The sequence below is a fragment of the Wyeomyia smithii genome, chromosome 2 (assembly GCF_029784165.1).
Source record: "Wyeomyia smithii strain HCP4-BCI-WySm-NY-G18 chromosome 2, ASM2978416v1, whole genome shotgun sequence".
NCBI classification, from domain to species: domain Eukaryota; kingdom Metazoa; phylum Arthropoda; class Insecta; order Diptera; family Culicidae; genus Wyeomyia; species Wyeomyia smithii.
This window is the reverse complement of record NC_073695.1, coordinates 170,605,168-170,633,053: the sequence shown is the minus strand read 5'-3', so window position 1 is coordinate 170,633,053 and position 27,886 is coordinate 170,605,168. Positions and strand designations below refer to the sequence as shown.

At 38.8% G+C, this 27,886-nt stretch overlaps 1 protein-coding gene across 3 annotated transcripts in view; it reads left to right on the top strand.

Annotated features, from left to right (window-relative positions):
• LOC129723416 (uncharacterized) overlaps positions 1–27,886 on the top strand; it is a 266,536-nt gene that overhangs the window by 210,955 nt on the left and 27,695 nt on the right. For all 3 annotated transcript variants that reach the window (XM_055677619.1, XM_055677620.1, XM_055677621.1), the window contains one exon: positions 8,040–8,166. In XM_055677619.1, the coding sequence (XP_055533594.1) occupies positions 8,040–8,166 (127 nt within the window). The remainder of the gene's footprint in view (positions 1–8,039; positions 8,167–27,886) is intronic.

The following is a 27,886-nucleotide window of genomic DNA, read 5'->3' as shown; positions in this document are numbered from 1 at the left end:
TATGTTTCTTTTCATAGCTAGATTTCACATTTTTAAACATAAGAGGCAAAGTAATAGTCCGATTGCAAAAAAATCAATCGGGTCTTATATGGTAACTAGACCTTTCATATGACACTGATTTTGTGGAAATCGGTCCAGCCATCTCCGAGAAACATTAGTGAAATTAAACAGTCTTCTTTTAATCGCGCAAAGCGCACCTCACAGTGGGATGCATATAGAACCGCTCTAACTACGTACAACAAAGAAATAAGGAAATCTAAACGTAAAAACTGGAGGCACACATGCGAAAATATCGAGAGTACTCCAGTGGTTGCTAGGTTACAGCCATCTCTGAGAAAAGTGAGTGAGTTTATGTATTCTTCGGAATATGTTTCTTTTCATAGCTAGATTTCACATTTTTAAACATAAGAGGCAAAGTAATAGTCCGATTGCAAAAAAAATCAATAGAGTCTTATGGGGTAACTGGACCTTTCATTTGACACTGATTTTGTGGAAATCGGTCCAGCCATCTCTGAGAAACATTAGTGAAATTAAACAGTCTTCTTTTAATCGCGCAAAGCGCACCTCACAGTGGGATGCATATAGAACAGCTCTTACTACGTACAACAAAGAAATAAGGAAATCTAAACGTAAAAACTGGAGGCACACATGCGAAAATATCGAGAGTACTCCAGTGGTTGCTAGGTTACAAAAAGTTCTTTCACAAGATCATTCTAATGGTTTAGGCACTTTGAAATATAACAGCGGAGCTTTCACTTCCACCGCCACAGAAACTTTGAACCTAATGATGGAGGTACACTTCACAGGTACACACCAGTCGTGAGCGGAAGTGCGACTTCGTTGGAATCATACACTGGATCAGAAACGACCAGCATAATTAATTCCAATGAACCCATTGAAATTGTAGGTGCAGCTGGGCAAAATATGACCAGAGAGCATTCGCAAGATCTAGCAAGTCGTATTTTTACTCACGCTAGAGATGAATGGGCAATAAATTCGTTTGCACCATATAAATCACCAGGTTCTGACGAAATCCGTCCTATCATGATTCAAGAGGGCAAAGGAAGTTTAACCTCTTGCTTAACTGAGATGTTCAAAGCAAGCTTAAGGCTAAAATATATTCCAAAAAGCTGGCGCCAAGTTCGTGTTGTCTTCATTCCGAAAGCTAATAAAAAGGACAAAACGAGTCCAAAATCGTTTAGACCAATTAGCCTTTCGTCGTTCATGTTGAAATTGTTGGAAAAACTCATCGATGACTATATAAAAACAGAATATCTGAAGCCAAAACCTTTGAATAAATATCAATTTGCTTATCAGCATAACGAATCCACAGTAACAGCACTTCATGCACTAGTAACAAAAATTGAAAATAAATTCGAAGCCAAAGAAATTATGCTAGTAGCATTTCTGGACATCGAAGGCGCTTTGGTAATTCAATGAAAGGTGTTATGATAAAACGTAACTTCGACAAAACTATCGTTGACTTGATATTTGAAATGTTACGAAAAAGAGAAATAACTTGCAATCATGGAGACTCAACAGTCACAGTAAGGACTGCAAAAGGATGCCCACAGGGAGGGGTTCTCTCACCCCTGCTGTGGTCATAAGTGCCCGGGCAGGAGAGTATAACAAAATCATAACTCATCAATAACATATTTAGCTATGAGAACTTATCGTGTTATTCGAAAGATATTCACGTTTCATACATGGATATGAAAATATCATAAAATTTTGATATCATATCTCGCTATGCCTTTAATAAGATGAGTTGCTTTTAAAATATCTCATTGAAAGTAAGTTTTCAAGTGAAAATTGTTCGTTATTGATTTTTTATAATATATTCAGTTTGCATTTAGTGTTCAATAACTTGAAAATATCTGAAACGGTAATTTTTGTGATTTTTTAATACAAATTATTGGCTTGTTATTGAAATATCAACCTTTGCTTTTCATATAGTCTTGGAGGAACAATATTTTGGTATTATTTTTTGTTTTTTATCAACTATGTAAACCACATTAAGATCACAATGAGGTGTATTTCCAATATCTGGTTGTGATATTATGATGATATTTTCTCCTGCTCGGGTGGTTGATGAACTGTTGACACATCTAGAATCACAGGGTTATGAAGTAATTGGTTTTGCGGACGATATAGTAGTTATAGTTCGTGGAAAATATGAGCATGTAATCAGAGATAGACTCCAACATGCTCTATATTTGACTACAATGTGGTGCAAAAAAGAGGGACTTAGGTTAAATCCAAAGAAAACTAACGTTATTCTTTTTACACGCAGGAAAAAAAAATCAAAATTCCTGACTGATGTCTCAATGGCACGAAATTAGAACTTTCTCAAGAAGTAAACTACTTAGGAGTAACTTTGACAGCAAATTAAACTAGAGCTTACATATGGAAAAAATAATAAATAAGGCTACAAGTGCCTTATGGATCAGTAAAAAAACCTTTGGTAACAAATGGGGATTGAAGCCAAAGATGATCTATTGGATCTATACAGCTATCGTTAGACCCAGAATAACATATGCGTCCTTAGTAGTATGGAGCCAAGTCGCACTGAATGGGAATCAGGTGGGCCTAGCATTCAACCAGACTCAATAGTGTTCTACACGGATGGCTCCAGGTTAAGCAATAGGGTTGGCGCTGGGGTGGCAGGCCCTGGAGTCAATCTATCAATACCTATGGGAGAGTGGCCAACAGTATTTCAAGCAGAAATACAGGCAATAATTGAATGCGCTACAATTTGCTTACGACGTAACTATAGACATACAAATATATGCATTTTTTCGGATAGTCAAGCTGCACTAGAAGCACTGAAATCCGTTTCCTGTTCTTCGAAATTAGTATGGTATTGTATTCAATTGCTACAGCAGGTGGCTAGAAATAGTAAAGTAAACTTATTCTGGGTACCTGGGCATTGCGGCATTGAAGGGAATGAAAAAGCTGATCTGTTGGCGATAAATGGATCAATGCAGTTGTTCATAGGGCCAGAACCGTTTTGTGGGATCTCAGAATGTGCCCTCAAAATGGAACTTAAGAAATGGTAACAATCAATGATAGAAAACATTTGGAAAAACAATAATTCAGCTCGACAATCGAAAAAATTTATTGCACCCCAAAAAACAGTAACCCAGAGATTGCTCAGTATCTCAAAAAAAAAAAAAGACTTATGTACCTTCAGTGGCTTTGTAACGGGACACTGCCCAAGTAAATATTACTTTAAACAGATAGGTGAATTGCAAAATGATGCCTGTCGCTTTTGTAACCTAGATAAAGAAACCTTGGAACATTTATTATGTGACTGTGAAGCACTCTCTCAAAAGAGGAAGCAATTCTTTGATAAACACTTATTACAACCATTAGATATCTGGATGACTTCTCCCAATAAGGCAGTGAACTTTATTCGTTCAATAATACTTTATTGGGACGATGCCTATATTCAGCAAGTAGAAACCATTCAACCTAATAGTGGTACGACACCCTGATAAGGCTTACATCAAATAGGGGCCCGCCACAAATGATCAAATCTCTGGTCGCAGTGGAAAATGTACCCAACAGGAAAAAAAAACAGTCTTCAGAAGACGTTTCTTTTCATAACTTTTGAATCACATGTTCAATCTATATAAAATTCAAAAGTTAGGGTTTTAAAATAGCCCGTTCATTTGATACCAATTTTATTGAAATCGGTTGTGTGGTTTCTGAGATATTGATGTTTCGTGATTTTTACATTTTTAAACAAAACCTCTTAAATAAAAATCCAATTACAATGAAATTTAATAGGGTCTTATGGGGCAACTAGAACTTTCATTTGCATATAATTTCATTAAAATCGGTCCAGCCATCTCTGAGAAAAAAGTGTGAAAATAAAAATCTGCACATACACACACACACATACACACACATACAGAAAATGCTCAGCTCGTCGAACTAAGTCGAGTGATATATGCCATTCGGCCCTTTGAAGTACTTTCATATCTTCGGTTTTGCAAGTGATTGCTATACCTTTCTAAGAGAAAGGCAAAAAGTTGAAAACTTATTAATTAGGCCATATGTTTTGATCAAAGCAGTTACAGTTTCAAATAGTCTTTGAATGTCGTTTCTTTTCATAACTTTTGAACCACATATTAAATTGCTATGAAATTTCTTACTTGTGAGTTTTAGAGACAACCCGCTCAAATGACACTAGATATGTTCAAATAAGTCGTGTGATCTTTGAGATAACAGACTTCCGTTGTTTTTATAATTTAATACATAACGGTTGGAATAAAAGTACGATTATAATCAAATAAAATGGGAACCTATAGGAAAGCCAAACTTTTCATTTGTCACTCAGATTGTTGAACTAAGTCCAGCCATTTTCGGGAAAACGAGTGAATTTGAAAAGTCACCGGAACATGTTTCTTTTCACAATTTTTGAGCCACGTGTTTAATCACTATAAAATTCATCAATTAACCTTTAACTAGCCCGTTCATTTGATACGAATATTGTTCAAATCGGTTGTGTACTGTTTGAGATAATGAAGTTTCGTGATTTTCACATTCTGGTACTTTACAGACGAAGTTATAGACCGATTACATTGAAATTTAATTGCGTGTTATGAGGCAGCTAGACCGTTCATTTGACACTAATTTCGTGGAAATCGGTTCAGCCATCTCTGAGAAAAGTGAGTGAGTTTGAGTAGTCTTCGGAATATGGTCCTTTTCATAGCTGGATTTCACATTTTCAAACATAACAGGCAAAGTAATAGTCCGATTGCAAAACAAATCAATAGGGTCTTATGGGGTAACTAGACCTTCCATTTGACACTGATTTTATGAAAATCGGTCCAGCCATCTCTGAGATACATGAGTGAGATTAAACACTCTCCAGAACACGTTTCTTTAAATAACTTCTGAACCACACGTTCAATCTTCATGAAACTCAAAAGTTAAGAGTTTTTAAAGTAGCTCGTTTATTTAAAACCAATTTTGTTAAAATCGGTTGAGTAGTTTCTGAGATAATGATGTTTCGTGATTTTCACATTTTTGAACATAACCTCTAAACTAAAAATCCGATTGCAATGAAATTCCCCAACCCTAACTAGACCTCTCATTTGCAATTAATTTCATGAAGATCGGTCCAGCCATCTCTAAGAAAATCGAGTGAGATTGGGAGAGCGTTACACACACACATACACACACACACATACGCACACACACACATACAGAAAATGCTCAGCTCGTCAAACTAAGTCGATTGATATATAAGATTCGACACTTTGGAGCACTTTTATACCGTTGGTTTTTTCAGTGATTGCTATACCTTTTTAGGAGAAAGGCAAAAAGGTGAAATATCATCCAATATAGGCATTTTTGCAATTGGGATGATGTCCAGAGATAGGGAAATGGCCCAGACGCCATTTTGAATTCCAACTTCCAGTTTCTAGAAAATTAGAATCATGCCCTGAGATTGGAAATCGTCTTCAGACATCAAATTCATCTGGAATCGTTTTCAGGTCTCATGGCATCATTCCGATTCCAAAAGTACTCTGCTGAGATGGTATTTGGACAATTTTGGATGTTTTTGGGAATTGGATGTCACGATCTTAAACTTGAAAATCGCATTTGGAGTTGATTTCTGGTCTCTGCGCATCATCCAGTTCTCTGAAATACACATATTAGGTGGTACACGGCCGTTTTTGATTGTTTTCCGGAAACCGGAAGTTACCATTTTGGAATTCAAAACAGGGTCTGGGATCGTTTTCAGGTTTTTGGACACCTTCCCGATTTGGGAAGTACTCATATGGGGTGGTATTTGATCTATTTTTACTGTTTTCCACAAACCGGAAGTCACCATTTTGAATTTAAAAGTAGCGTCCGGAGTTGATTTTTGATCTCAGCATCATTTTGTATCAGAAAATACCCATATCTGGTGGTATTCGACCATTTATGGAAGTTTTTCGGAAACCAGAAGTCGCCATTTTAGAATAAAAAATGGCGTCTAGGGACGTTTCCGGGTTTCTGGGCATCATTCCGGTAATAAACGTATTATAAGATATTTGAACTTGTTGCATTTATTTATTTCTATGGCCTCTAGAAGCTCCAGTGACATCTATTTCGGAAGGTCCATTTTCAGGGCATATCACCAAAACACCCCAAACCATAAAAAACGGCCTGCGGAAGTAATTTTATGAACTTTGAACCAATAATTGTGAAATTCTGCTGAAATATATACAAAATCCTTCAGTTTCGGATCATATCTCCAGAAAACCGGATTTCCAAAAATAAAAATAAATATGTCGGGGCACGGATACTCTGTTCATACAGTGAGAACTTTTGCCCTAGGGATGGGAAATATCGACTAAACGGCTATCGATAATTATAGATAAATTCTCAAATACTATCGATAACTATCGCTAATTATCGATAGTTTGACAGCTAGAACCAGATGAAGAAAAACAACAAAGTGTTGCTTCCGTTGTTGACAGGACCAATATTCAAAAGTTTATTCGCACACATAATTCGCACAAAAAACACAAAACTCTTTCTTCCAGACTACAATAATAAATGATTTTAGAGAAACTTCCATCTCAGTTAATTATTCTTCTACACACCAAAATTGGTCAGATTCTTGTCAGCAGTACAATTATTTATGAATTTCTCGCTTTCCGGCTCAGTGTGACATATTTCCCCTAATTTACATAATTACTTGGGTAGAATATCAGTCTGCTGGCGAAGTCTTTCAGTATTTGACGATATGAGAGCTGTCACGGTTGTCTTTTTGTGATGGGACCCCCTCTTACCGACCGGCCCCAACAGACAACCAATATTCGATGCGGTGAATCATGAAGGTCTACGAGAGCCACGCTGACTGACGCAAAATTGATATTCACCGCAGAGTGAACAAAGAAATAAAACAAGTTCAAGGCAAAAACCTCGCACTCCCCACCCTGGGCTTTTATTACTTACCATACCAACCACAGAGACGTTCTTGGAAGAAGAAGAAGAAGAAGAAGGAAAAGTGTACAAAGAAAATAAAACAAATCTTGACAACAAAGTTGCGTCGCGTTTCTGTGCCATCTCCCGCATTACCCACATTCAAGATTACCTATTCAAATTCAGTGTCAATATAACGAATTCGATACTTTGGCCGCGTTTTGATGGCTTTGGGAAGGCAAAAAAAGTTCCGTTGGACGGGGTGTCAAGCGGGCGAAGCGTGAAAGCATCTATTTTTGCAAACACACATAGCCATTGCTGCGTGTAGAAATTACTCACAAACACGAAATACTCACCGGAGGCACTTTAATATTTCCTGTTGTTACTTGATACAGGTTTTATTTATTTATGTCAGGGGTAAATCAAGGGTTTCAACACGAACTAGTGTCTAATTTGAGCAAATTTTGTTCTGATGATACTAGTTGAAGGGCTCCAAACATACGAAGTCGTGAAAAATGTTGAATTTAGGCAAAACGCCCAAAACACGTGTTTTCAAGGTATGTCGATGACGCTGGAGGGAGTGCGTTACAATATGTACACGGGACAAATGTGTGTGAATTTGTCGTTTTGCGTGGTTACGTCTCCAGCCACCTTGGCCTACATTACAGCTGGACGTAATTGTGGCTTCCGTGCCAGTGGGTGGCACCGAAGGACAATAAGTTCAATGAATTCGTGAATGACTGAACCCTGTATAACCGGTTTATTTCAGATAAGGTGGGTAAGTAGCCAAGGGAAAATGTATGAGAGAACAGTGGCTTTCATTTTCATACTCATGGTTTGAGATTACTGACATAACTAAGAAAAAATAGTATGCAGCTTATTAAAGAGGAAAATATTTCGGTCATAGAATGCAAACAGAGAACGGCCATCGATGACACAAAAAACGGAAGAACTAAGTCTACTACTACGCTAAAAAGAAGGACAAGCATGCATTTTTATGGCATAGTGAATTTTAAATTTTGCGAGACGTGTGCTATCTAAAATGAAATCATTCTTTTCCGTTTCTTGTCGCCATGTCATTGTGAGTATTGAATGTTCATTTATTTTTTCAGGCTATGGGCATATTGCTCCGAAAACACACATGGGCAAGATATCAACAATTTTCTACGCCATCCTGGGAATTCCGCTGATGCTGCTTTGCTTGTCCAACATCGGTGATATTATGGCTAGTTCGTTCAGGTAAGTACAGTATCGATTCCAGTGTGTTGGCGGACTTAACCCGTAAAGACCCGGGACGGATTTTGTTTCGGACAGATTTGGAGAAATCAAGTTTTCATAAGAACTCGTACTTTAGTGAATTCAAACTCGTTTCTCTCTAAATCTGTGCATGCTAGAATAAATCTTGCAGCATCTTTGGATTCAGAAGACGTTACTCTAGAAATATAGAGCTTGAAAATTGAAGAGCTAAGTTGAAACCTGCTGTGGGAGACTGAGAAAAAAGACTGAGAAATTTTCTCAAAATATTTGCATGCTAAAATGAATATTTCATTGCGTATTGATTCAGGAGACCTTACTTCAAAATTGTAGAGCTTAAAATTTGAAGAACGATTTTCTTATTTGAATTTTTATGAAAATACGTAGTTTCGTGATTTTGTACTGAAATAATTTAGAAACTCCAAAATTCACTCTTACATATCATATTTCATCTACCTGACATGATTTGATACATGGAGCAATTGATACGTATGAAAATTCCCAGTGTTTGCTCAATCTGCTTGAAAAATTAGAAAATAACACAGACATACTCGCGTCTCACGAAAACGGGGAGGGGTCCAGAGCATAGGCGTAGCCAGGGGGGGCAGAGGGGGGGGCGTTGCCCCCTCCCCTAAATTTTGACATTGGTGCAGAATTTTGTTTTCAATAACTCTAATAGCACAAAACGACATCTTTAGTCCATAAAGACTGAAACGCGCAAAAATTGGTCGACTTCAAATTGGTGTATTTCTGTTAAAAATGCATTAAAAAACCTAAATTAATCCCCCTAGCGGTCAGACTCAGCCTTTCTCATTCAAACTTATTATTTGTAAAAATAGATTTACATGAATGCTAAATCCAATAAAGGTATATTCAGTCTATGGATTCTGAAATATTGATGTTGTAATTGAAGTATAAAATATGAAATTTGACGTAATGTTAGCGCTTAAAAAATAGCGAAATAAAAGATATGACTCTTAATTTCGAAGAATTCTATCACGAGCGATACCGGGAACGTTCGAATAGTACGATACCACATTTAAATCGATGACACCCCGTTAAGCATACAGACGCGAGGCATACGGACGCGAGGCATAGTACGCTAGGAATAATGGACGGCAGGCATACGGACACGAGGCATATGGACGCGAGGCCGAATGGACGCGAGGCCGAATGGACGCGAGGCCGAATGGACGTGAGGCCGAATGGACGCGAGGCCGAATGGACGTGAGGCCGAATGGACGTGAGGCCGAATGGTCGCGAGGCCGAATGGATACATGGTCGAAAGGACACAAGGTCAAGGGGAAGTGATGTGGAGTATGTTATTATCGTCATCATCATCACAGCATTTAATAGCATGTATTTCGCTTCAAACTGTCATTTGGAAAGCAATACACTCGCGGCATTCGGCCAACTCGCTGTTCGAGCGAATGCTGTCTTTACTCGCTACCGCTCGTTCGGACTTAACTAAGGGAAGAAAACTCTGTTTGAGTAGACCTAGCAAACCAGTAGATCAGTCGTTTGGGTGCGAGAGGCTGCCGCTTCCGACGGCGGGTCGGCGGCCGGCTCGGACTGCGGCAACCACGGCGGCTTAATGCCGCCTCGTTTCCTTGCCCTCGATTATGCGTCTTCGCCGCATGATTTCAAGAAAAGTATTATACCCAACTTGAACTGTTTAGGAATATAAAAACAGCTGAACTACATAATTGGATCTCATGCGATCGTACAATATCGCATTCGGCCTCGCGTTCATTCGGCCTTGCGTCCGTTCGGCCTTGCGTCCATTCGGCCTCGCGTCCATTCGGCCTCGCGTCCATTCGGCCTCGCGTCCATTCGGCCTCGCGTCCATTCGGCCTCGCGTCCATTCGGCCTCGCGTCCATTCGGTCTCGCGTCCATTCGGCCTTGTGTCCATTCGGCCTCGCGTCCGTTATGCCTTTTGGCAGTATGCCTCGTATCCATTATGCCTCACATCCATTATGCCTCGCGTCTGTATGCCTAGCATACTATGCCTAGCATCCATATGCCTAGCGTCCATATGCATCGTGTCCCGTCCCCATTTAAATCATGTTGAGGCCATATATATTGATCGAAACAGGTATAGTGTAGAAAGTCTTTGAATTTCTTTTCTTTCCAAAACTTTTGAACAGCATATCAAATTGTTATGAAGTTTGTTATTTGTAAGTTTGAGAGATGACTAGTTTGTATGACACTAGTTATGTTCAAATAAGTCGTGTAATCTTTGAGATAATAGACTTTCGTTGTTTTAACAATTTAGTACATAACGGTTGCTTGAGTTTGATTACAATCAAATGAAAAGGTAACGTATAGGGCAGCCAAACTTTGAAACCACGTGTTCAATCATAATTCATCAGTTAACCCTTAACTAGCTCGTTCAACTGAAATCAATTTTGTTCAAATCGGTTGTGTAGTTTCTAAGATAATGAAGTTTCGTGACTTTCACATTTCGATACATTACAGACGAAGTTACAGTCTGATTACGGCAAAATTCAATTGGTTGTTTTGAGGCAGCTAGACCTTCCATTTGATACTAATTCTGTGGAAACATAAACATAACAGGCAAAGTAATAGTCCGTTTGCAAAAAGAATCATTAGGGTCTTATGGGGCAACAAGACCTTCCATATGACACTAATTTTATGAAAATCGGTCCAGCCATCTCTGAGAAACATGAGTGAGATTAAATAGTCTCCAAAACACGTTTCTTTCCATAACTTCTGAACTACATGTTCAATTTTCATAAAATTCAAAAGTCAAGGGTTCTGGAGACAGCCCGATCATTTGAAATCAATTTTGTTCAAATCGGTTGTGTAGTTTCTGAGATATTGATGTTTCGTGATTTTTACATTTTGATACATAACCTCTAAACTAGAAATCAGATTACAATAAAATTAAATTGGGTCTTATTGGGCAACTAGACCTTTTATTTATAATTAATTTCATTGAAATCGGTCCAGCCATCTCTGAGAAAATTGAATGAGATTGGGAGAGCGTTACACACACATACACACACATGCAGAAAATGCTCAGCTCGTCGAACTGAGTCGAATGGTATACGACATTCGGCGTTTTTGAGCACTTTTATACCTTTAGTTTTTGCAGTGATTGCTATGCCTTTCTAGGAGTAAGGCAAAAAAGAAATGATAGAAATGACTTTCAATTTCAACTTCAATCCCGAGCAAGGCCGCAAACATTGAAATAGTACAAAATCAAATTTAAATGATGTTGAGGCCACATATTTTGATCGTAGCTATAGTTTTAAACAGTCTGCGGGTTACGTTTCTTTCTATAACTTTTAAACCACATGTTTAAACATCATGAAATTCTTTGTTTAAGGGTTTGAAAGCCCATTTATTTGAATTCGACTATGTTCATAGCTTCTGAGATATAAGAGCGTATTTCACATTCTGACGCAGCGCCAAAACTCTGGCAAATAGCCCCTTAGTTTGACACCAAGATAGAAAGAATCGGTCCATCTCTGAGAAAAGTGAATGCGAAAAAAGGTGCACATACACACGTACACGCCCACACACAAACATATGCACTTATACATGCATATATGCAGAAAATGCTTGATTTATCGAAATGAGTCGAGTAGTATATGACATTCGGCCATTTGGATCACTTTTCTACCTTTTAATTAGCCAGTGATCGATAGGAGAAAGTCAATATGTTTACCTTTATTATGTGATTTCACATTTTTATGAACAACGGACAAAGTTACAATCCGATTACAATGAAATTCAATAGCAACCTATGGGGCAACTAGACCCTTCATTTGACACTAATTTTGTGAAAATCGGTTCAGCCATCTCTGAGAAAAGTGAGTGAGTTTAAACAACCTCAGGATAACTTTTCTTTACATAACTTTTGAACCATATTTTCAATCATAACGAAGTTCAAAAGTTAAGGGTTCTGGAGACAGCCCGATCATTTGAAACCAGTTTTATTGAAATCGCTTGTGTGGTTTCTGAGATATTGATGTTTCGTGATTTTTACATTTTGATACATAACCTCCTAACTAAAAATCCGATTACAATGAAATTCAATAGCAACCTATGGCGCAACTAGACCTTTCAATTGCAATTAATTTTATGAAAATCGGTCTAGCCATCTCTGAGAAAAGTGAGTGAGAAAAAAAAGTTGCACATACACACACACACACATACACACATACACACATACATACATACATACAGAAAATGCTCAGTTCGTCGAAAGGGGTCGAGTGGTATATGACATTCGGCCATTGGGACCACTTTTGTACCTTTGGTTTTTCCAGTGATTGCTATACCTTTCTAGGAGAAAGGCAATAGGAACAGCGTGTCAAAATTTTGCTCGCGCAGCAAGAGAATCCGACGTTCTCGCACGCCAAATTGGCAAAATTGTTGAATGTGGCCAAATCGACCGTAACATATATTTTAAAACTGTTCGGGGATCGTCTGTCGACCGCCAGGAAGCCCAGAAACGGCGGCAAACGGCAGCAATCGGACGTGGCAGCGACGATGAAGAAGGTGGCAGCGAATTATAAGCGGAATCCTAACCTCTCCATCAAATACGTCATTGGCGAGCTCGTTGTCTTCCATACTAATGAGTAGCGAGCATAGAAACGAACCGGGTTTTCGACGTTTAAGACTGTGAAGGTGGCGAACGCAGATTACGAACAAAACACCTCGGCAAAGCGGTGATCCGGAAAACTGTAACCTGCTTACAAAGTTCGACCGTGGGTGTCGAATCTTATGTGAAGTTTGATTTCAAGCAGCTTCCGGGACAGGAATTTTATACCGTACCAGGAAAGGGAAGGTGGCCTAAATTTTCAAAACCATCAAACTATCGAAGTTCCCGAAAAAATACCTCGTCTGGCTGGCCATATGTACGTGTGGTCTAAAAAGCGGCATTTTCATCACTACGAAACCGTCAATCAAGAGATCTACGTCCAGGAGTGCCTGGAAAATCGGCTGCTACCATTCTTAGAGCAACATAAAAGGCCTGTGCTGTTCTGGTTGGACTTGGCAAGCTGCCACTATGGGAAAAAGGCGATCGAGTGGTACGATGCGAACAACGTTGTTGTGATACCCTTAGACCACAATCCTCCGAACAACCCAGATTTCCGCTCTATCGAACAGAATTGAGACTTAGTCAAACGAAATATCAAAAAAACTAATAAATCCATCGAAAACGAGCAGCAGAATAAATCTAGCTAGCGTTTGGCGACGAATAAGGTCGATAAGACCACTGTACAAAATTCAATGAAAGGGGTTAAGCGGATGGCACGGCAATTTGGATTTGGCAAACCAAAATAATAAAGGAACATTTCTTCCTTTAAACATGTGAGTTGAACTACCAAAATTAAAATAGGAAAATTTTTGTATTATGAATTTTGACTGAAAGAAACGATTTTTTGTCGACCAATTTTTGCGCGTTCCAGTCTTTAGAAACATCTGTGTAAAGTATCAGCCAGATCAAAAATAACTAATTGAAACGCTTGCGCTATGTTGTGTTGAATTGCACAGGTTTTTCAATTGATCCACCAAGGATCTTGCAGCGGCAAAAGTACCGGGCAAATCCGCCTGCATCAACTAGCTTTGAGTATTGGAACCGAGCTGTGACAATTCCTTACTTTGATTCTCTTGTAACCTCACTGGAAACACGGTTCGATGAAGATAGTGCACCTGTCTACGCGTTGTCCTTGCTGCATCCCGCTAACGCAGCGGTTTTCAAGCTTGTAAAAATTATCAAAAGGGGGTGCATGAACTGAAGAAGGTTGAAAACCACTGCGCTAACGTAATACGCATGTCGTTGGAAGAGTTCACGCGCAAAACCGAAAATTTCGTATTTTTTTATGAAGTTGACAATTTTGTTGGAGAGGTGGAAGTTTTGTATTAACTTTGCAGCAGTATGAGAGCAGACCGTAAGAACTTGGAAGAGTTGGATCTTATAGACCTGCTAGCCAAAGCCCGTTCTTTCTTCCCTGCGACTGAGAAAGCCGTTAAAATTGCACTTGCTCTACCATGGAAATATGCACGATTGAAGGCTCGTTCAGCACATCACGTCGGGTGAAAACCTGGCTGAGGTCAACAAAATTTGAACAGCGGTTGAGTGCTCTCTGCTTGCTGAGTGTTCATCGGCAGATGGTCAAAAACAATCGTGAAAAGACACATGAACCGCTTCCGGAACGTTTGACGTTTGATGCCCGAAGATTTTATTGAGAATCTTGACTGTGTCCTCAATCTTCACGTCCTTGGGAAGGCTTTGACAGGATGTAGTTGAGATAGCGGCTGTGCGAATGGGTGTCCAGCTTCCGGAGAAGTAAACGTAACTTCGCCGCATCATTCAGCTGGCCTGCATCGTTCTCGAAGAGGTCCTGGTAGCGGTTAAACAACAACGTCCGAACGTAACTCCGTTTCTTCGTCGAAGACAAACTCGATGATGTTCCACTCTAATGTCAAGGACAACTTTTCACTGGTTGCCTTAATGTAACAATCACTAAAGACTAGTATTTATTTCTATTTTTCAAAACACACTAAAGTCGCTTTTTACGTGGGGGATACGTGCCGCTTAAAAAACGCATAAATTCCGGAATCCGCGTAAAAAAACGCGTAAATTTCAAAATCCGCGTAAAAAAACCGCGTAAATATCGGAATCCACGTAAAAAAAAAGCCGCGTAAAAACAACCGCGTAAAAAGCGTCCTTAGTGTACCATTTTTTTACTTATAAAATTTTGAAGAGCTGGCCACCTTCCCTATTTGAAATTTTGGCTACGCCCATGGTCCAGAGGGTGGCATCTTTACCAAAACTTAGAGCAACTATTTCCCTTGAATAAAATTCCAAGTTTTCCCAAACCGGCCGTTCCAGTGCTGAGAACGAGAGTTTTCAAAAACAAGTTCCGTCCTGGGTATTTACGGGTTAATCGAGGAAGGAAAGAATAGTAAAAGTTTTGTCAACCTTACCACGTTCTTGAGTGCTTGTAAGGTATGATACTGTAATTACATTATTGCATGAGGAGGAACTGGTTGTAGAATGCAACTTTATTGTTCAAGATAGTTTATGAGTGATTTCAGTGAGTTACAACGCACGATTACATTTGCGATTGTTATACCTAAATTTTTGTGCTACAAGAGTCAGCCAACGCAATAAATTTGAATTAATAAGTCAAGTTAAATCCAGTTTAATCCAGTATCAACTGATTCCCAAATCCGCTAATTATTTAAGTACCTTGCAGAGGGGGAGGCCGTTGACAAAGAAGTAACCCTCATTTTTACCCTGCTGGCTTCTTATCGGTTTAGTGAAAGAAATAATCTGGGTTCGCATAACCTCCGGAAGCCACATCAGCCAGCAAATCGGCAAATCTACCCTGAGGTGGCAAATGAAAATGGTATAAACTCAACAACAACTGTTTTTTTCCCTGATATCAAGCTTATGATAACTTTTGTGTCGTATCCATTCGAAAATCTTTTTACCAAAATCGTGTTGTTTCTTTTGCTTAATCTGTATAATTCTGACTTATTCAATGGTATCTGCGGTTTACGTTTCCGTTGAACGTTGAAATAGGAAGAGACTGTTTTCACGAATGGCAGAGATTGAAACAAGGCAACTGTTTGAAGATACAATATCACGCCTGAAATTGAATTCTTCAATTTAACCGTGACTGGAAACGGAAAACGGTTGTATTGTATTTCAGGCTTATTCGGTGAAATGCGTGATTGAATTGCTACCTCACAGAATGGGTTACTAAAAATAAGATTTGGTTTATTATAGAAGAAAATGTTGCATAATATTTATATAGTTTATATGGTTGGAGTGGAAGTTGAACCCTATCACTACCTTTTGTTGTGTTTTTGTTTGTTCTGTTTATTATGACCACATTATGTTATATTTGACGAAAACGAATAAGAAACCTCTCTGTATTTGAAGTACACAATTTTACTAGAATAGTTTCATCTCTACAATCTTGATTTTAAACATGAGGCAGAGTCTAGATAAAATTGAAACATAAACATTATGGAAAAAAGCTTAGCCAAGTTCGTGAAACGAATTCAGTAAACTGCCCAATAATGTTTACGGATGCTTCGAAGTACAATTCTGTTTCTGTCTCAACACAAATACACATTTACCAACTGTTTTCAGTCAGTCAGTCAGGATTCGAAGTCGAACCACCTTTGAGTTCAGACGCGCTTGTGTATCGCTTCTGTGAATATTTTTATTCATTTTAACTTTGTTTCAAACAATTCTATTGACCCGCGCGCGCTCTTGTGTCAGCAATTTTAAGTATATTTTAAACACCGCGTAGTAATCGATTGCAAATTTTTTCTATACCGTACCGGCGTGTAACGTAAATATAAAATGCATTGCTGTGTAAAAACATGCAGTATCGGCGACGATCGCTTCCTATGGAAGTGTGAATTTTGCTCCAAATATTTTCACGCGGCATGTATTGGAGTTCAACGGCACAAGGAGAATTACATCACGCGCTTCATGATACCACTTGGAATTGATACTAGTAAGGTGCTAAACGATCAAAAGGAGCTGATAATCTCAATCAAAGCCCAAACTGAAGCCAACTCTCAGATTGCTGCTGAACTCAAAAAGCTCAATGCAATGGAGGAGCTGTTTGGTCATATGGAGCACCAGCTGATGGAATCCGTGTCAGCGATAAACCAGAACACAGCAACAAAAGTCGATAGTGCTGTGTCCGCATTATCGCTTGACATGGAAACCAGCAAAACCGCGAAGAATTCGGAGCTCATTGAAATTAAAAACCACATCACGAAGCTCCTTGATGTATGAATGGAAGCTACAAGGGACCGAATTGAAGGATATGTAACAGATCTCACAACAGACCTCGTTGCAGATCTCAAGCGAATTAGTGATAGTTTAGAAAACCTAGGTAGCCTCACGAAGGACATGAAAGCGCACTGTAACGAAAACAGTTCTGTTCAATCCTGTTCCACAAAGAAGGCTCTAGATAAAGTTAGCGGTGAAGTTTTAATTGAAGTAAAATCACTCAGCAATGCGATTTGTAGTCTGGAAGAATACATTAAAAATACTCGATCGCAATCAGAGTCTCCTCCTAGGTTGATGGAAGAGTTACTTGATCAATCAGCAAAATTAACAGAAGGTTGGCGAATGCTCGGATAAAAAAAAATGTGGCGTGCTGACTGGACAGATTACGACAAACGTAAGTTGCGCCGCGTTCAGCAGCAAAAGATTAAAGATAAAGCCATAAAGCAAAGAAAAGCCAATAAAAAGTATTGGAATCTGCATAACAAATCCAACATTACACGTAACCGCACAAGTAACAACAACCGGAATGATCTACCCACACACAGCTATTACAACTACAACAACACCAAAAATATTGACAACAGCAACATAAACCACAACGTATCTTCATGTAGTTACCAAAATTGCGACAGTACGAGGATCAATCAGACCAACCATAAACCTGTAAACAATTCTCTCCCGGATAAAGAGCTACTAGCAGCTGCGAAAACAACATTTTCAAAGCCTCCGGTACAAACACAGCATGGTATTAGGTTCCAACGTGGTGAAGTACTGAATCCATATCCAGCAGATTATCAACTTCCACAAGTAAACCTGGTTTCTGCGATAGAGCGTTCCGATTTGACGAGCAATACAGCATCTACTTCAGCTTCATACTTATCATCTACGTCGGCATCTTCGGCCTCTCGTTTGCGTGTACATGTAGGCATTCGTGTTTTGCCAGAAACTGACGGACCCCTTGGAGGACATCATAAATACAGAATTGACGACATCCTCGCAAGGAGAGGTAATTAGTGTTAGTGAAAAAGTAGTGTATTGCCAAAATTTTAATCGAATGAAAGGTGCAAGCAAAATGCAGCAAATCTTCAAAAAAGTAAATGGCTGTCATTATGATGTCATTCTAGCTACTGAATAGCTGTAATAGCTTTTTAGTATTTATTTAAGCATTGTAAGAACTATTATGTTAGTCCCGATGATAATGATGGATTTTGTATTTAATGTAGTAGTAAAAAAAAATGAGAAGTCTACAAAGATTTGAGAATCGCGCGCGTTACACAGATATATTTGACTACCTTTCTTAAATTAATATATGACATGAAAAATAAAGGTTTTTTTTATTTACATACATACAGATGTATTATGCTGATGTATGTTATGAAAATTGAGTTTTTGTGACACAATAAACTTTTAAGTAGTTCTGGACATACGTCGGATTACTCGGGAAAATTATGACACTTTTGATTGTCTTTGGACGTTGAAATTCCTAGCTGTTCTAGGACTTTTTCGGGTTGGAAATTTTCTAGACTTCCCTAGGTGGGGAGTTAGCAACGAGCAACAACGTTATCGCAATTTCACCAGACGAGTTGAGATCATTCCGGAAACCACAACAATCTTTCCCAGACCACCCAAACGATATCTACAGGAAATGCAACATAAGCATAACACCATCGTCTAGCTATCAGCAATGCATACAAACACCCCCTTTGTTCTGGACGGAGCTGACCACAACGCGAGGTTTCTTCGTAGGTTAAGAGTCAATTGTAAATTAGTTCTTACTTAGCACCAAATAAAGAAGGAGCTCAGCTCCGATAAAAAATATATTTTTTCGACTCTCCCTTAAGGGAAGTCTTAACTGGCGCCCGAATAGGGACCCTAGCGTGAAATTAAGTTCAAAAGTGTTAAAGTGTCGAAACCAAAAAGAAGTATCACAACGTTAGAGTGAAGTGAACATCTTGTACCATCAAACACCAGATAGTGAAACTGTAAGAGGATCTCACATCCGCACTTTGAGCGAAACCTATCCCAATCGCAGAAGCAGCCGTACGAATCGGTCCCCAAGTATCCGGAACAGCTAACCACTCGTCCCGGCAAAAAAGGAATCTACCGACCGTACCGAGAAGAAAGGAAGTCACCTATCGGTCCCGACTCGACCTGGTTTCAATTGCAACCCGGCAATTGGTCGAGCTGAGGTAATAGGACTCGATAACAATCTGAGCAGGCGCTCAAGAAGATCTCCAGATTTTCCCTGTAAGAAGGATCGAAAACGGAGTCTACGTGTCCCGCAATCCCGTGGCATACCCACAGGATGCTCAGGCTAGTACTGTAAGTAATAAACCTTTTCTTAAAAATAAAAAACCAAGCAGTAAAAATAAAGTGAAAGTGAAAGTAAATTTATATATAAGAATATTAAGCGATAGTAACCAAGTGAAAAAAAAGCCTTAAACAAACTGGAAGAATTGAACGAATTGTTCAAGAAATTAAATATAAAAATAAAAATGGCCCAGAATCCCATAGTAGACGATATCCTAAGCCGACTCGCAGCTCTCGAAACGGCGAATATCCCTCCAGCGTCACCTGACTACAGCGATCCACCGCTAATATTCACTCGTCCCGATGGATCCGCGGTAAACCCAGAATCTTTTGAGAAGATTCCAGATTTAGTAGAGGACTTACCATTTTTCACTGGTGAGCCAGGGGAATTAAACAATTGGCTCTGTGATGTTGACAGTTTGGTTAAGCTATACCAAACCAACACATCGCATAGTATAGAACAGCAAAATAGATTTCATATGGTCTGCAAAACAATACGCAGAAAAATCAAAGGTGAGGCAAACGATGCGCTGGTAGCCTCCAATGTTAGCATCAACTGGAATGTCATAAAAAAAACACTTCTCACATATTATGGCGAAAAACGAGACTTAGAGACATTAGACTACCAACTGATGAGCGTGCAACAAAAGAACGATTCACTGGAAACGTATTTCGACAAGGTAAACCGATTACTATCCCTAATCGCCAATCAGGTTAAAACGGACGACAGATTTACACACCCAGAGGCATCAAAGGCTCTGATTGAAACATATAATAAGAAAGCTATAGATGCCTTCATTAGAGGTCTCGACGGAGATGTCTATAAATTTATTCGCAATTACGAACCGACATCTCTGGCAGCAGCCTACAGCTACTGTATTGCATTTCAGAATGTAGAATGCAGAAAAATGTTAACCAGACCTAGGCATCATGAAATGGCAACACCACCCAGAAATTTGATTCCGCTCGCTCCACCTAGGATACCACCTAGAATGGCACCGAGACGAGACCCTGTACCATTCAGACCAGTACAAGTATTTCCCAACCACAATTTTAGACCACAACCAATTTTCCAGAATAACAGACCACCTCCACACTTCAATAACTTTAGGCAACCCCTACAACAACACATGAACCAACCGCCTAGAGTCCCTCAGAGAAATCCATTTAGACCCCCACCAGAACCTATGGAAGTTGATCAGTCAATTAGAACAAACCAAGTTAATTATGGTAATCGACCCCAACAACCAAACCCATCAAAACGTCCGAGACTTTTTAACACGGTAACCGGAAAATACGAAGACCCACCAGTTGAAATCGAGAACGACGAAAGAGCAGACTACTGCCCATCAGAAGATGAAGAATATTATCCCGAAGAATCCAGTACCTACCAACGCTACATGAGACAAGTCGAAAACCAAGAACGCGATCTTCCTGAAGAGGACATAGAAAACAATGCCGAGCTCAATTTTTTAGGATAAAATCCACCCTAGCATACTTTCTTTATTATGGCAAAGCCAACAAACCACTCAAAATCTTAATCGATACAGGTTCAAACAAAAATTTCATTCATCCAAAACACACTAATATTTCACACAATGTGAAACAAACATTCCATGTATCCTCAGTGGGCGGGGATATAAAAATAGAAAAATATTCAAGAGGAAAGTTATTTTTACCTTATTCAGACGCCTTAATCAAATTCTTCCACCTAAAGGAACTAAAATCCTTTGACGCAATAATAGGACACGACACCCTGAAGGAACTCAAAGCAGTCATAGACACTTCAAATGAAAGATTAATTTTGGAAAATCAATTTGTAATCCCTTTACTTCAATACAAACTACAAGAAGTAAACAAGATCAACATCCGCGATAGTCACCTGGACGAATACCAGAGAAATGAACTCAACAAAATACTTAAGAAATTTTAAGATTTATTTCAACCTCCAGACGAAAAATTACCCTTTACTACCAGAGTAAAAGCAGACATTAAAACAACAGACGAAAACGCAGTATACAGCAAAACTTACCCATATCCACAAGCATTAAAATCAGAGGTCAACAAACAAGTGGAAAAATTACTTCATGACGGTATAATCAGACCTTCCCATTCACCGTATAATTCTCCCGTGTGGATCGTCCCAAAAAAATTGAACGCTTCTAACGAAAAGAAGTACCGAATGGTGATAGATTACAGGAAATTAAATTCGAAAACAATAAGCGACAGGTACCCTATCCCTGACACATCTGCAGTTTTGGCTAACTTAGGAGCAAACAAATATTTCACGACATTGGATCTGGCCTCAGGCTTTCACCAAATACCAGTGTCAGAAAAAGACATCGAAAAAACAGCGTTCTCAGTCAATAACGGGAAGTACGAATTCATTCGCCTACCGTTTGGATTAAAGAACGCTCCTTCTATTTTTCAAAGAGTAATGTATGATGTTCTCAGAGAACACATCGGAAAAATTTGTCACGTATACATAGATGACATTATAATTTTTAGCAAAACATTTGAAGAACATCTAAAAAATCTCGAAATAATCCTCCAAACATTACGAAAAGCCAATTTCAAAATCCAACCAGACATATCAGAATTCTTGAAAACAGAAGTCGAGTTCCTAGGATTCATTGTATCAGAAGACGGACTAAAGCCTAACATGAAAAAAGTTGAATGTATCCGGAAGTACCCGGAACCCAAAAACCTCAAGGATTTGAGAGCCTTTCTCGGACTCTCTGGCTATTACAGACGTTTTGTAAGGGATTACGCTAAACTCGCGAAACCCCTTACAAAGCTTTTAAGAGGGGAGGATGGCCACCGCCAAATTCCGAAGAATCAATCAAAAAACCATGCAATCAAACTGGACGAAGAAGCAATCAACTCATTCAATACACTTAAAGATATATTATCATCTAACGACGTCTTAACCTTTCCAGATTTTGAGAAGCCTTTTATCCTCACCACAGACGCATCAGATATCGCACTGGGAGCAGTTCTGTCTCAACAATTTCCAGATGGAGAACGACCAATAACTTTTATTTCTCGAACTCTTTCCAGCACAGAAGAAAACTATGCAACCAACGAGAGAGAGATGCTTGGTGTCGTGTGGGCACTCCACAACTTAAGGAACTTCATATACGGAGCAAAATTAAAAATCTATACAGATCATCTCCCACTCACATTCACATTATCACCTAAAAACAATAATGCTAAGCTGAAACGTTGGAAGGCATTTCTTGAGGAACACGATTACGAAATGTTCTATAAAGCCGGAAAGTCCAACGTGGTGGCTGATGCACAATCCAGAATCCAAATTAACTCATTAACCGTAACCCAACATTCAGCAGAAGACGACGACAGTTCGTACATACCCTCCACAGAGGCCCCAATTAATGTGTTCCGCAACCAGCTGATTTTTCAGATCGGACCGAATTCATCATATGAATTTAATGTCCCTTTTGAAAAATTCACCAGACATATATTTGTGGAACAACAATTCACTATCGACTTTCTAAAAGACAAATTACTAAGATTTCTAAATCCCGGAGTCCTGAACGGTATATTTACAGACGAACCAACTATGGGAACCATCCAAGAAATTTATAAAACCCACTTTAATCCTAAAATAACTAGAGCAAGATTCTCGCAACTAAGAGTCGAAGATCTTGAGGACGAAGAACGCCAACTTGACGAGATAAAAAACATTCACAACTTTGCGCATCGTAACGCAAAAGAGAATTCACTACAACTCGTTAAACGATTCTTCTTCCCTGGGATGCATAAACTCATCCAAAATTATGTTAAAACTTGCGAAATCTGCAAAACAGAAAAATATGAGAGACAACCACAAAAATTCATACCGGTTAAAACACCCATTCCCCAATATCCCGGAGAAATAGTTCACATAGATATATTTTTGTACAACGCGAATAACCTCTTCATATCGTCATTAGATAAATTCTCAAAATACCTAAAAATGCGACCCATCAAATCCAAAGCCATCTCAGACATAAAAGACGTTCTTTTACAACTTCTTTACGATTGGGACTTGCCTGCCCATATCGTTATTGACAATGAGAGCTCATTCGTATCAAATGTTGTAGAGCAAATGATTCTAAATTTGGGAGTACAAATTTTCAAAACCCCAGTTAATAGATCAGAAACAAATGGCCAAGTAGAAAAATGCTATTCTACAATTCGAGAAATAGCTAGGTGCACTAAAGCACTAAATCCAGATATGCCCGTGAAAGTACTTATTCAAGAGGCAACACACAAATATAATAACACCATACATTCCTTCACAAAAAATACTCCAAAAAACATTTATATAGGTGAAGGTAGGAACAACGCAACATACGAGGAGATAGCCACAATTCGAAACAAAAATAACGAAAAAATATTACAACTTTATAAAAACAAAGACGAGAAAATAATACCAAAGCTCTATCAGCCATACACTATTGACTCTTACGCATATGAGAAAACGTGCTCCAAAAACAAAAGGAAAAGTAGATATAACATAGTCAAAATAAAAGAGAATCACAGCACATATATTATAGATTCAAACAACAGGAAAATACACAAATGTAACCTAAGGAAGGATCCACATGAATAATCATCCTCTTAATATCTTTTCAGACTCCCTCTCTGCGTGTCTAATATGCAGGCATCCATACAAATTCACGACTTGACAAATAATCCTCTGGCCATTATACCACTTGGAAAAGCAAGAATAAAGATAGGTCACATACGTATTATCCATCCAATCGACTTGATACAAATCGGCAAAACTATATCTAACGTCAATCGCGACATTCAAAACAATCCTTCCACTAACCCGTTATACGAATTAATACAGATAAAAAACTATAAATTGTATGAAACATTCACAAAAATCAAACCTCTGACAAGAAGACCAAAAAGATGGGATACTATCGGAACAGCATGGAAATGGATCGCCGGAAGCCCGGATGCCGAGGACCTTCGAATGATCAACTCATCTATAAACTCCCTCATCTTTCAAAATAACAAGCAAATCTTAATCAACGAAGCCATGGACAAGAGAATTCAAGAAATAACCGATATCACCAACGAAGTACTAAGGATCGAAAATGAAAGATCGAAGAATCATTCATTAGAAATTAATCAACTGATAGTCCTCTCGAATCTAGACTCTCTCCAAAACCAAGTGGAAACATTAGAAGAAGCAATACTGATGGCTAAACACGGAATCCCGAGTAGCAAATTACTATCCATGAAGGACTTCACAAAAATAGCCACATTCCTGCAATTTCACGAAATAGAAATGAATACATTCGAGGAATTATTGTCACAATCACAAGCTCAAGTGATGTTAAACAATACTCACATCCTTTACATACTAAAGGTACCACAAATATCTACAGTATCTTTTGAATATGATTACATAGATTCCATAATAAGATCTAACAAACGAATAGCACTCAACAGAAATTCATCGTTAGGAACATCACGCACGTATACGAGATGAGCCAACCATGTGAAGATCAAAATAAGTATTTCCTCTGCGAGATGTCACAACTCGAACACGCCAACGATTGCATACACAGATTGACCACGGGAAGACATTCCAATTGCACCTTTGAAAAGGTATACTCAGGAGGACTTGTGAAACGAATAAACGACGGAGCAGTTTTAATTAACGACGCAGTCGTAGAAGTCTCATCAAATTGCACCAATCTCAGCCAAACGCTAAACGGATCGTTTCTAATTCAGTTCACCGACTGCAATCTTCATATCAACGGAGAACTATACTCAAACCCCGAAACCACTATACCTGGTCGAGTTTATTTCCCAACAACAGGACTATTAGCCAATGAGATAAAAACGATAGACGTACCACCAGCCGAATACATTCAAAACCTGACCATTCAACACAGAGATAAGTTACAGCTACTCAACTTACAAAATCATTCCATAAATTGGAAGCTCAATCTTTTTGGTTCCCTCGGCCTATCAACAATAATTCTTATTGCAAGCATAATAGCAATATTTTGCTACTTTTCCAGACATACCTATAAAAGCAACATCAGAGTCCAATTCGACAAAGTAGATGAGGTCATCACAATAGAAAAACCAGAGCCGTCATCTCCAATAACCAAACACACGCCACTTATCACCGAGACGGAGGGACTATCAGAAGAAAGAAAAAAAGAACTCCAGGCATTCTTCGACACACCAACACCACTACGCCCCATCCATTCGTGAACTTTGAGGACAAAGTCATTTAAGAAGGGAGGAGTTAGCAACGAGCAACAACGTTATCGCAATTTCACCAGACGAGTTGAGATCATTCCGGAAACCACAACAATCTTTCCCAGACCACCCAAACGATATCTACAGGAAATGCAACATAAGCATAACACCATCGTCTAGCTATCAGCAATGCATACAAACACCCCCTTTGTTCTGGACGGAGCTGACCACAACGCGAGGTTTCTTCGTAGGTTAAGAGTCAATTGTAAATTAGTTCTTACTTAGCACCAAATAAAGAAGGAGCTCAGCTCCGATAAAAAATATATTTTTTCGACTCTCCCTTAAGGGAAGTCTTAACTGGGGACATCCTCATGAGTCTCATGTTAAGTTCACGGTTTACCTGTGCTTTGCTTGCTGAGTTCGGCGGGAATGGCCTTGTTGGGACTGTAGCAATTTAGCTGTGGGCTAGATTGGGTGTTGGCTTAATTCAGATGTGAATAATGTTCAATTGATTGAAAGAAGTAAAATAATTAGAACTTGGTAATCTTGGTCGTAGAACGGCTTAGAAATTTGTGTTTAAATTTTTTTTTATTCAGTAATACTGCCGTTTAAGCATTGGAATATTATGGAGGATTTTATATCTGTATTGACAAAACCAGTCCGTTTTTTTTGCTTTCTGGTTTAATTGAAGTAATAACTAATTATCTAATAGATAAATCGTCTACCTCAAATCTTTGTAGGGGTAAGAGGCGGGACCATCATCATCATCATGAAACAAACTGGACAGAAGATATCAAAAGTGAAGAAGTCTTTGGTAGTAGGTTTAATGTTTTTCGTAGTGATCGCGGTTTGAAACTAACAGTAAAAGAATCTGGTGGTGTAGTACTTATTGCTGTTAATGCTACTTTACCATCAGAGCTACTTCCTACTGATAAACATTATATATTATTATTGATTGTTTAGAACCTGAAACTAATATTGATATTTATGGTGATATTAATCAAAACACCATTGATTTTACTCAGGATGTCGATAACGAATATCTTCTGCAGCCTGTCTAAGGTGAAAATGATACACTACACTTTATTTTCGATAAAATCAGCGAACTTGTACTTTATCAAATCAACCATGTTCGTAACCAACTTAACTGCTATTTGAATCTTCTATTCACCTACTGCACTGAAGACTTTTGTATTGATGCCGCCGTAGATCCACTATGGAGAAACGAAACATGTCATACTGCCATCGAGTATTCACTGTTCACTGACTCTCATAGACAGCGCCCTGGTGATACCGACTATGAGCTTGTTCACAATTTTCAAAACCTTAATTATCAAGAATTTGATAGGAGACTAAACGATGTAAACTGGCAAAATTTACTGAAAAAGACATAAACAAAGCTGTCGGCATATTTAGTAACAGCCTTTATTCAATTATCAATGAACTCGTGCCCAAGAGGAGAAAAGGATACAGGCAAACTATAAATATCCGGTATGGTACACACGAAAAATTAGTAATCTCAAAAACAGAAAACAAAAGGCACATAAAGCTTATAAGAAAGACAAAAGTTCTCAGAACTTGAATAATTATATAGAAATTTGCAGAGCACTTGACGTAGAAATATCCTTAGCATATGAGAGTTTTAATGCAAAAGTAGAAGCCAACATTAAATCCGATCCTAAAGCGTTTTTTAGCTTCGCGAACGAAAAAATGAAAACTTCTAATTATCCATCCCGCATGCAATTTGAAGACTTTGATGGAACTAATAGTGGTGATATTTGTAACCAGTTTGCGCGATTTTTTCAAAACAATTACAAAACATCAGAGGATACTCCAGACATAAACTATTTTTCCTACCTAAAAGAACAAGAAAATGACGTATCAGTTGACAAAATTACTGTTCAAGAAATCCTAATACCGCTTGAAGGCCTTGATGCCAATAAAGGACCGGGTCCCGATCAGATACCGCCATTATTACTTAAAACATTTGCAACTTCATTTGTTAAGCCCCTTTTTTGGCGTGACCTTGCTCTTTCCGCTCCTCTTCGTCTCGTACCAACCGCATTCGAGGTGAGAACCAATTTTGCAGGGTAATTGTCCGTTGTTGTAGCCACGTGCTCTGCTTGACGTATCCGTCCAGACATTGTCACTTTCTGGAATCTCACGGCTGGTATCGTTGTTCTCAGTCACCATTGAGCCAAGGTACACGAACTCGTCGACTACCTCAAACTCATCACCGTCGATTATCACAACACTACCTAGGCGTGCCCTGGTGTGCTCAGCACCACCCGCTAACATGTACTTCGTTTTAGATGTGTTTATCTTCATGTTTCGATCATCCGTCAAGAAATTCCCAT